General features: G+C 41.2%; 1 protein-coding gene across 2 annotated transcripts in view; it reads right to left on the reverse strand.

Moving 5' to 3' along the window:
• LOC139740327 (uncharacterized) overlaps positions 1–12,306 on the reverse strand; it is a 77,581-nt gene that overhangs the window by 19,492 nt on the left and 45,783 nt on the right. The window contains exon 1 of one of the 2 annotated variants that reach the window (XM_071650922.1): positions 5,011–6,442. The exons of the other annotated variant lie outside the window; for it this stretch is intronic. Within the exon in view, the coding sequence (XP_071507023.1) occupies positions 5,011–5,173 (163 nt within the window). The 5' untranslated portion in view covers positions 5,174–6,442. Of the gene's footprint in view, positions 1–5,010; positions 6,443–12,306 lie in introns of those variants that run through there. 2 annotated transcript variants of the gene reach the window in all.

A 12,306-nucleotide genomic window follows, 5' to 3' on the forward strand; every position in this document is an offset into this window, starting at 1 on the left:
TGTGAACAATAATCACGGATGAGTGAGCAGCCACATGCTGTGACCGCTGAGGAGTCTAATAACATGAAAAATAGCAGTCAGTGCCTTGAAGGCAGGCTAGATGAGATGAAGCTGTTTGATTGCTCCAGTGATGAGACAGCTCCAAGTATGTCCCCGCATCCTCCATGATTGCATACCGAGAGGAAACCGACACTGACTGATTACTCCAATAGCGCCCGGCAAATGACCAATTTCCTGCGGCGTCCAATAGGTCTACTTATAACCAGTGGAATGAATGATTCGGGAGAAAAAAAGGAAGGGGTGCTTGAAAAGTGAGCTGACGAAAGTGACAGATTTCTCATTTTCTAGCGGTATTCTATAGTACCCGAGGAAATATACATGATGATACTATGTTCTTCTCATATGACAATGTATAGTCACAAATTACAGAGCATGATGACTGGGCTGTACTTTTCAGGAGTGACGATTATCCCCCCCCCCCCCCCCCCCAGCAGATGATACTATGCAGTGAACAATTTGAACTCTTGCAACATCTGGTGTTTTTTAGAAGCCATTTTCTTTTCCCCAACAAAAGGAAACATTACATGATACAAATTACATGAAAAAGAAAAGCTAAGTAAATTTCTCAAGAAGTCTACCTCAACAGGTCACAATTCAAAAACTTACAGGGAAACACATGCAAATTGCACAGTCCAACGATCCTTAGTATGCACGTTCACTTTCATACATTTTTCACTATGACTTGGGGAAAAAAAGTCTGGAAGTATAAGTGCTAAATCCAGTAATCCACTCACATTACAAGAGAACTAGCGACTAGAACCTCTCGTCAAACTAAAGGGGGACTATACTTGCAGACTATACTTGGTGTATACTGTATACGCTGTTATTTTCGCGTACAGATATTTTCGCGAATGACGAGGTCATAGACATTTTCGCAAGATGTTGTTTTCGAGAATTGACGTCGACGCTTACGTTACTGCTCTATTAACAAAGCACATGGGAGACATTTTCGTGTGTTATTAAATTTGCGATCCAACTATGATTCGCGAAAACTAAACCCTCGCAAAAATAACAGCGTATACAGTACCTGAGTGATCTTTTTCTCCCTCTATCTCAATGTGTCTTATTAGTCAAATTTACACACACCTGAAATACATCTTTTAAAAAAAAAAATCAATTTATGCAATGTGATGTGGGAACCATTGATATTTGCAATATCGTGTTACAAAATCAGTCTCAATCGATTATCTCTAAAACTCATGTGATAATTTGCTCTGCAAGGCGTGTGCAAATGACACATAAAGAAAAAACCAGTAATTTTTTTCTTTACCCCATCAAAGGCAAATTGCCACAGTAGATCTTCATATTCAGGAGCTCACAATCACATTCTGGTCATGGAGGGAGTCTGGAGATTCAAAGTGCTTTATGTGCTGCTAATTCAATTCTTTTTTAAAAACTCCAGCTTGATTTATTGTGGGACTCTCGCAATAATTTGCCCTGCGTGGCTTGTGTGAATGGTGGTAAATGAAGTAAATTTTTGCATTGAATCACAATGCAAAAACTGCTAACTCCTGAGTGTGAATGTAGTTAATGGCTATTCAAACACCCCCTCTTCCCTTTCTCCATCTCCCACATTCTTCTTTCTCTATCATTCTTTTTATCATTGTACGTCCTTCCTTTGTATGAATAACATGGTTAAATGCTGGAAAGTTAGTTTGCATCATCATCAGATGAGCGCATCATTCTGCTAACTGTTACATGCCAGTGATGTAAGATGAGATTACTGTATGATTCTCAAAATTGGCCCTGAAAAAGTCAACCAAAAATTGGAATGAATATTTGTGAAGACTAGTAAACACATCATTAGCTACATTCATGGCCTAAATGTATGCAAACAGTGGTACTGTATTCAAACTATGTCAATAATAAGGAAACCTCAATTTTAATTGAAGATGGTTTCACAACATTGATTTGCCATATCATGTCCCTCAAACAGACTCTGCCATAAGAGGTAGTTACAATGGTGAAGAAAATGTACAAAAGTTTGGATGAACCGCAGTAAGGGTTCTGACCGGACTTGTAAAGTGCGACCCAAAAAACAGCTCAATAGGCAGAGTATTGTGAAAAACAAGAAAAATCAATATAGCATATGGGGTAATCAACAAAGCTGCCCTGCTGCCAAAAACAACAACATGTGGGTCTTACTGCGAGTGACGAGACGAAAACAACCCACAGTCCAGTGACAAGAGCAGCCCAAGTCGCACATTATGTAATCACCGCATGGCGAGATGAAGTAGACGCGACAGGAATAAGCTGTGATGCTGCAGACGGTCATCATTTCCCAGGACGAAGATTTTCAATAAGTGGCACCAAGTTCGGCTGCAGTGCCCTTAGTCACAATACATGTTTCATTCATGACGGTCATTATTCAGCAATAGCCTTCATACATCATACGGTCATCTGAAGCAAGGGTATCTGAGTAACCACACCTACCTTCCCTTTAAGATATACAGCAGATGAACCAAACACAAGAGCGTATAAGAATAGAGCTATTGCTCACTTGACTTTATCCGGAAGTTCCACACAATGACGCTGCATTATGTTGTACGTCATGCCACAACAAAATCTGCATAAGACACACAAATCTTGTTCTTCCTTGAAAGTAGAATTCATCCATTTGGGCTGTCCCATTCTCTCCCATCATCTCTCTACTATTTCACAAAACATTTTCCAGTCTTTCATCGCTTCAGAGGGTATGACTTTATCAAAATTCCTCTGTGATATATATATCCGGCATCCATAAGAACATTGCATTCTTACTAGAAATGTCACTGGAAAAATCTCATCACTGTTCCTCTCTTTTGGCTCCCAGCACACCGATACATGAAATCCAACAGCAGAAAAATTTACACCATGGTTAATATTTCCTGTTGATGATAAACATTGAAGCAGGTGAACTCAAAGACGCCATTACAAACTTCGAAAGAATGTTAACTGCCTTCAGAACTTTGGATCATTCCAAACACCCGGCTAACTCAGTCTTGAGTCGCATGCATTCCATGTTGAGTTGATTGTGTTGATGCAGACGAGTAACTGTACCCAGCTGCCGTGGAATGTAGGATGCCAAAGTTCATGACATGCAAAGCCCCAGCTGGGAACCCATGGCGATATACCTTTCCATCTTGAAGTTACCAAAAAACTTTAGTAGAGCTTACAAGCCTTCTGCTACATCCCTACCATGCCTACGTTTGGCACAGTGAGTGCTTACACTTCTATGAGCATTTACTGCAATGTGTTCTACCCACATACTTCTGATACGTTCACAAAACTCCGTAAAAACATAATGGGTTGATGCCGCTATTTCACCTAAGAATAGAGAGAAAGGGGATAGTCTCTTCTAAACAGAAAAGCTAGGTGGTGCGGGATCTTTCTTGGGGATCGGCAAATGTGTAAAGGTTACGGGTGATCGACATACACATTCATAGCATCAGAAATACAAAGAAATGTCATAAGCCCCGAGGAAGCAAGCAAACTCCACAGAGCTTCTCCTGCCCTTCTCCCCCCCCCCCCCAGGATTTTACAAAAACATACAAAATGGCTCTACTTTCTGTTCAACACAGGTCAAAGTGTCAGTCACCTTTGTATCGCGTGGGATGAAAGAGATGGAAGTTTTCAGTTTATTAAACTGTGCGAATACCATTAACTCACATAGAGTTTTCAGCTGTGGCTCAAATGGTGATAGTTTTTCACACCTTGCTTGGAGACATCGTCCCTGGGATACAAAGAATAATGCTGTTGATAGCCCAAGGGACAATCATTAATGCCAATCTTGTAGGAAACACATGCCATTCAAGAAAATATCACATTGTTAAACAGCAGTAATTTATCCCAATTACATGACTATTAGTGTAATGGCTGATGAAAAGAATCATCAATGAACTGAGTCACCAATATCTCTCTCTTTTTTTTTTACTGTTACTGTTTTCATTCATCCATAATTCACCTGTAGGCTGCCATTTTAGCATAATGCAGTGATTACCTTTTATTGTTAGGGGTACTTCCCTGTTTGAGACATCAATGAAATACAATCATGCATTCAATCAGAAACAATTTTGGCAGAACAGAGGTGTATCTGTGTGGTGAGATTAATAAACAACACGAGCCACAAAGAGAACTTGACGAACCGCGTCAGAACAGTTATGTGAACATACAATGACAACAGACGCTGTCTTTGACTGGAACACTATTTGCCGTTAATGCAATTGTGCAATACTAATTACTATCAGGAGAGGCAATAATGGTGTTTCTTGTGTTTTTCACAATAGCAATTGCATAAGAACGGTAGAAAATGAAAAACAGCTTCACAAGTGTGAGGGCAAAGAAACATTAAAATAGTATTTCCTTGGATTATAACATGGTTGAGTGGATATCACCATCAGTGCTATGATAGATCTGTATTAACATCACAAGTTCTATTAAGCTAAAAGTAGAGTTTTAACTCTGATCACTAAAAAGTACTACTAGAGCATGAAACCAATATCATGCCTGAGCTTGCATACTCCTGTGCAACTTTCTGTAAAATAAGTAACTCTGTTTTGATTTTGAATCCAAAGTATTAGGTCTTTTACACAAACATCAGTTTTCACCAAAAATCCCTCAAAGACCAAAATTGCTACCGAAAATGTAAAATCACATTTTTGTTTCCAATACTGGGGATATGTTATCCTCTATATTGAGATGTTCCACATTAAGATATCAATGTAGCAATGTTTAAAAGTGTTCCTCCAAAACATAGTCTGCAGTGAGTTTTGAAGATTTGCTTTCTCATGGCTGTTTCAATTTATATTTCTCCAAGGCCCTACTGGATTGTGTTTTAAATTACAGCTTGATCAGAACATGTTTTGAATACTTCCTTAATATGCATTTGCTACTATTGATATACTGGGACCTTTATCTGGCTCTCTGATTGACTTTTATATCTTTATGAGTTGGGGAGAATGGTTTACTTACATTTGAGAGGTGCAGGCTTGCTTATCACAAATTTGAGCATTATATCCCTGGCTGCACCACAAACAAGAGAAAAATGCCAACAAGCATGACAGTCAGTGCATTCAGTTTGTTCCGCTAGGCTAAACCGGGCTGTCAGAGACACGAACACGGCTTTGGGCGACATAGTCACGACTCGTTGGAGGCGTACGCTGGCACACCATCTAGGCTGGAAACACTCCCAAACGCATTATGAGAAAAGTTAGATCCAGCCAAATCCACGGCTTTAAAAAAGGCCACACAGCAGATGATCACGCACGACAGGCCCTTCAGGTAAAACGTAGGTTCCTATTATCTGAAGTGAAGCTGAGGTAATCCCAACAACTCGCTGGAAGTTTTCGCAGAGAACGGTTATCAGTTTGCCTCCCTCCCTCTGCAATCAGTCATGAGTTTTTGTAGCAAATGATACCAGTAATCATGACAGATAGAATCAGGTGCACCAGCTCAGGATGTGTAAGCATCAAAGTCCAACGGGTGCTCAGGGATGTCAGGTTAGAAAGACTGCAGTCATATTCAAATCAAACCGTAATTATCCCAGCAAATCCTGACTTTGCTGGTCTCAGTCACTGAAGAGAACAGAAAAAGGTCACTGTCACTTTTAATCAAAATTCATGATCACATCTCAGGTTTCCGGCATTAAATGACGAATGATTTCACAGGGCAAGCTGATGCGATTTGAAGAGTAATCATCCAGATGCTGCGATACACAGACTAAAGTCCAATGTCCATTGCGTTTCTCTGAACAAAGCACTCTATACATTAATGTGCACATTGCAATCATGTAGTCTCAGTCTAGGGAGCTTTATCATACCAATCTCTTCAGTGTATGGCAAGTGTACTGCTTTGTAATCCGTTTAGAAAATGGTTAGAGCTGCGGAAGGTTAAATTGCATGCCCTTCATCCTAAATGGACACTTTCGCGTCACTAATCGATCATGACAAAAAAATAAATAGTCCCAGTTGAAGACAGACACTGCACAGATGAGAAATTATCCAATGATTAAACCACAAACTGTCACTGGTGTAAAATGATGCAGAAATGAAAAGCCCTAACAATAGCTGGGTGGCAATACATGGTGACTGCGATTGGCTGGTATTTACTTTTCAGCCGATGTCTGTTATTGGCTATGACTGTAATAATTCAGTGGCTAGCTATGGGGCACTAGCAAATCATAACAATATATGCATCCAGAATTTGTTGCAGCAGGGGGAGTGAGTGAATTGGAGATGCCTCGGCGTTATGCTGGGATGAGGTAGACGTACGTGATGATCAGAGTGTGAGTGTGAAAGTTGCTAAGGGGGGCTTTCTTTACCCCATCCAGGGCGACAACGCTTGGAGAAGAACTTCACTTTGAAGCGGACGTGCCAGTGAGGGCATGATTGGAGGGATGTACGGCAGGCCGGTGGGGGCAAGAGGCGTCTTGGGAACCCCAGAAGGGGTGTCTATATGGGTACAGCTGTAAATCTTGTCCTACAGGGCTGCAAGAATGACACTTCTCAGTGGCTCTCTCGAGAGCTGTTCGAGTGGTTGAAATGGCCAAGTTTCAGTCACTTTCCCTTCACTGCTTTCTCCTAATTCTCTCCTCTTGCTGTGAATAAGACCCAACAGGGCTTGGCAGTCAAGGCACCTTGTTTAATACCAAATAATTTGTAATTCCAGATTCATTTACATCAGCACTGTAAAGGTAGAAGTTTACATTGACCTCCACAGTAATGACAATTGTCTTCAGATAAAAAGAAAAAGAATCCTGGGCTTCAGTTTGTGTTCACATCAGTGACGGATGAATGTTGTCCATGATATACAGTAAAGCTCCAAGAGAATAGTATCATTTCATGGACAGCTGGTGGAGTTTTGATGAATCTCACACAAAAACTCGATGGAACACGAAAGAGTACCACCCAAATCTCACCTCAGAAGAGAGCTGTTGTTATATCACACTCACCACATGTGCATTGGTGTGAAGCTTGCTGAAAAGAATGTGGCGGTGAGTCCATTCCTAAGTTGCAATCAATCATATACTTTTATTAACAGAGAATATGAGAAATGACAGCTCTCAAATTCCCTTGAAAAAATAGTGACCCAATTTATCAATCTTGAATTACCTAGAATTTGGAACAATCTTTCATTTCTTGTGCACAATAAATTTCTTCACATTTTGGGGGATTTTATCTCTTTATTTTTAGGGGTATCTGATTTGTTAATCAATTCATATATTTTCTGGCTCAAATTAATTCCTTTTATTTGGCAGCCTTGAAAACTCAACACACAGAGAAGCCCAATTTCATCTGGTAATAAAAGCTATTGAAAGGTATGAAATGTCCTGTTATTTGTCAGTGAATATTAAACAGCTTGAATCAAAGAGGAGAATTTCCAAAGGATTTGTCTCTTCCCCCGGGATCAGCCATTAATATCAAGAGAGAATTATGCCCCCTAGTGTCGTGCAAGACTTCATGATAATACACACAGGTGTACATTCCATCACTACAGGTGATATGGCAGGAGTTACAAAAATATAATCCAGTTTTGTTTGGTAAATCCACCACAATAAGTCTTGACAAAGAAAAAACTGCCTTTGTGCAGGAAACTACTGAATCAAATCAAATCCCATTCAGTTTGGAAAACTCTCCAAATTTACAACAAAAATATTTCTGTCAGTAGAAGTCACACGTTTCTCCAAATGACACAATGGACCCAAACACAGTCAAATTGCTCATGGAATATAGCCATTCAGGGCAATCAATTGACCATGCTTTCACAATTCCAAGATCCGTATGGGAGTAGCAACCATTCACTGGCTGTACAGGTGGGTTTGCTCACAGGAGCCAGACTTCAAAGGCATCCCTTATACGCCGACAATCTAACCAGTCTCACGCTGTGTCCCTGCTGGCACAATCTCCACGCAGCACTGAACTTGATATTCATTAGCAGGAAGATGGCTAAACTGATCCAAATTCTCGGGTTTCAAGTCCTAATTCCCCTGCAGATGTAATGAAGCGGGACATCGGAACGCAGATTCCAGAATTTTGGTGTGATAATCCATTCACAGGATGTTGTTCCAATAATATTTCTTTTTTCTTTCCAAGACTTCTTACTGTTCAGCATATATATTTCCTTGACAGGTTGGGAAAACTTGCACATTAGGAGAGGGTCAATCAATGTTTAAGATATTTGGTTAGTCAAACGGATGGGTCAGGAACAAAATACACCTGACCTCATAGAAAGTCGAAGTCATCCCCTTGACATCTATCTGTCCTTGTGATTCACTGTCATCCAGACCACTGGGAATTCACTCACTGACACCAAACACGGAGTAGATTTAGTAATCATTGCCTCGCTGTGCTTATGCTCAAGTTGACCTTTTAGAGTCGCAGTCCTTCAGGAGGAGACGTCAACCGCGGAGGATAAAACCAGGCTTCCTTGGTGGGGATGCATTCATGTGGGCACTAATCAGATACACTGGGCTGAAGTGACTCAATAAAATCTCCCCGCTCGAAATATAGGAAGAATCTGACTTGAGCAAGAATCTGACGTCACGTAGAAGTGTCACATTTTATGAAGGTTGATTGTCATTTCTCCTCCAGTGCTAGAGAGAGTAGAGGCAAAGGGGGCAATGTAAATTGCCCTGTCAGTCCATGGATAAGAGGGAGGCTGGCCTCCACTTGTTGCCAGGCTGCTTTAAAATCTGTCTAGATGCACTCCTTTCTCCTCAAGAGATGCATGTGCACACGCTGAGATCAGAGTTACACAGCTTGATGAGTTCCCATCCGAGTGAACCATCTAGTCTGACGTCCGGGCTGTTTGGCAGCTTCACACACAAATGATGAAGCAACGAGTTGTTGAGGGGAAAAAATACACTTAGATGTTTACAGCAAGCGATGGGTCTCTATTGATCCCAAATCTGCAGTTCTGGTGTTTTCCCTTTGTCAAGCCTCCCCACGTCAATACTTGACCAATGTAAACACCTTGTTAAAGAAGGAGTTACTCAAGACAGGCAACTGACCGCTCATCAGTGTGAAACTGACCACATAATCAATGACGATGCTAAATGAGTGATCACTCATCTGTGGCATTATTTCTCAGATGGAGGAAATTGCACTGTAGCATTAATAATAGCTTCCTCAGCCATGTGTTTTTACAGTTGACCATGAGATGGGCCCATTTTGGCTCATTTAGCACCAACTCATCCGTTCACCATGCAACATGCACAGCATATATTAAGAAGCTGGTCAGATATCCATCGCTGTGCCCATCAGCATTGAAAGGCATCAATGCAGTCACTCACACGCAGGCTTGAAGCCAAGTGTGGTCTGTTCACACAGATCTTGTCCTGATAAGGAAAAATGCACTGCCAATTCCTCATTTCATCTGATATGATGATGGTATTTTTTTCCCCTTGGGTTCACTCTCAAGCAGATGGATGTTCAAGTGTATGATTGGTTGGATGTTCTGGATCTCAGAGAGAGCGAGAGAGCACAATATCGAGAGTTCACTGACAGCTGGTTTAATTACAAGAAAAATGCACAAGAGACAAGGATGTAAACCCAGACTGGCATAAAGTGGAAGAGGTTGAGCAGTAAATAAGGCAAACAATTTAGCTCTCTCCTCAAGGAACCTTGGGTTGATTTCGCGTCGCCATGGTAGTGAATCACGGCAAAGAGTGTGATGATGCATGCATCCGCCAAGGTTCCTCAAAAGGCAAGTGATTTGGCAGCGTGTGATGAACTCCGCTTGATTTGTGATGCGTTCACTTCTCCCCCCTGTGACGCTGACTAAGCAAATGCATTTACCATTCAGCTAGTGGTGGGAAGTCCAAGATCACATTCTGACCTGCCTAGCAACGGGAGACCAGCTCTGGAAGAATCTGTCTGTGTTTTGATACCGAAACACGAGTCTCTTGAGAGCAGGGCTGGTCTCAACAGCCCAAAAAAGTATATACAGCTCTACGTAGCTAGCAAAAGCATAAACAGTCAATGTCAGAGCCGATCATCTGTTGATTGTGACAGTAAGATCCCCTGTCAGTGCAGTGGCTAGTGAACAGCGACCAATGAAAGTGGAAGGCGAGAGTGACGTTGTGAGGAGAAGAACCGACATTTAAAAAAAAAAGCCAGGAAGTCCAGCCGTAAGACAAACATGATTGTGGCCCAATGATCAGAGGAAACCAATACCAGCTTACCGAAGGGAGAGAGAGAGGTGAGAGGTGTGTGTGGATGGGCCCTCAGCTACACACAATACCGGAACAATGGCAATTGAAGTTGCTGCCTCGGTGCACACGCCATACAGACCTTTGTCACAATGGAACGCCCACAAGCCAAAGACTGCACTGTGCGACCCATGCTTGTTGCGAAAACACGCTCCCAATTCATATTCTCTGAGTCAGAAAATTAGCTCCTTTAAACGTTTTCCTCTCTTTACACCCTTCTTCTTCTCCCATCTTGCTTCTTTAATCCACCCTTGAGCTCCCTTTCCTTTCACTTCCATTATACATAGCTTTCTCCGCTTCTCTTTCACAGTTTAATATGAATTTAGGCTCCGATTTCAAAACCTAATTACTTCATCAAAGATGATTGATTAGAATGTTCTTTTTTTTGCAGGGCCATACCTTTTTTACACCATTACATGTACATGTAGATGTGCTGAGAGGAAAGATTAACACAAATGCTCCTGGCCAAATATTTGTTGTAATACTCTTTGCTTGAGTGTTTCAAAAAAGTTTCAGGTGGAAAGCTTCACTTAGCAGCATCTTCTACAGAAGCACACGGGACAAGTTTTTACTCTTATATTGTGAAGACATGAAAACACTTAAAAAAACAAGTCATTAACCCATCAAACTTTTAATTTTATTTTCACTTTCACTGAACACTGGAAGTAATCTTCAGGTTTCCTTTCTAGATTGTTTCTTTTTGTCATCTTGAGTTTTGAACTGTCCACAGGTCAGACTCAGCTCAGACCGCTGATTGGACGCTAAATTGAGCTCCTACCTGAGCCATCTCCTACTGATGAAGAAAACAAACGCAAGAAGCTGAGATATAATTAGAAACCCTCCACGCAGAGATGTTTGTGATCACTTTCAAGATGATATATGATGGAAAAACAAACAACAGCTAGTCTTTGTACAAGGCTTCACTAACTACATTCCCTTGGCCATGCTTCATAATAGATGTCTCTAAGATGAGACTACGTGCAAACTTTCTTGTAAACATGTTGCTATATCCATACTTATTGAATTATTTCTTTTTTTGCATTCAAATTCTGTACTCAGAGGCACAAAGAGGTCAAAAACTGTCCTTCACTTTGAGACTTGCCCCAGAGATTATACCACTATTGAATGGACCGTAGACTAACTCAATCAATATGTCTTTCCTATGGTCAATGGCCGGAGCCCAGAACCTTCAGGCTGGGCTCCAAGCCAGCCGAGGAAGTCCCCTTTGTTTCCATCAAGAGCCTAATCAGGGAGATAAGAAAAACATGTTTGTGTGTACATCTTGTTTACCGCATAATGCTGCCATACATAGGCCTACATAGAGTGATATGCACTTTTTAGTAACAGCGATAATATCCTAAGTCTGAATGAAGACTGGAGGTTTACAATGAAACAAGGGCTTAGGTCAGGATTAGCAGGGTGTTTTCATAATTCTGTACGAAATTGATATTTGATTTCTATAGAGAGATATCCTTGAATAACATTTAGGAGTCTTCATACATCACTTATCAAACCACACAGCACATTAAGAGAAGCCTCATAAAATGGTGATCATCCTCATACGTAACTACTCCTGGCAAAATTTGTTGTACATTCAACCCCCCCCCCTTCCGCATTCCCTTTCACAGCAAACCTCCTTTATTAGTTTGAGTGTTTTTGATTTTGCTCTTGCTTTATAAAAACCCTTTGCAAGATACAAATGACGGTCGACTAAAAAAAAAATTACAACAAATGACATCTGTTGGAAGGGAATTCATATTGGCATGAGCCAGATATGCCTGAGCCAGATATGCCTGTCAATTTGGAGCCATGTTTCTATAAAGGTTATATGACAGGCAAGGTCCGACTGAAGCAACGATGACAGGTCTTCGATCCTGGTTGAATATCGATGAAATTATGCATTTCCGTCCCCCCGCGAAGGAGCACGGGACACCCTATGCAGACAGGGTGTGGTGGGTGTCATAGAATATTATGCAGCAATCAATACCTACTCCCACATCCTGCATCAATACCCAGTACATGCTTCTTTTTTTTTTTTTATTCATCTGCGGGGGGGGGGG

The sequence above is a fragment of the Diadema antillarum genome, unplaced genomic scaffold, assembly GCF_040938485.1.
Source record: "Diadema antillarum isolate AM-2024a unplaced genomic scaffold, OU_Dant_1.0 seq00000847_RagTag, whole genome shotgun sequence".
NCBI classification, from domain to species: Eukaryota; Metazoa; Echinodermata; class Echinoidea; order Diadematoida; family Diadematidae; genus Diadema; species Diadema antillarum.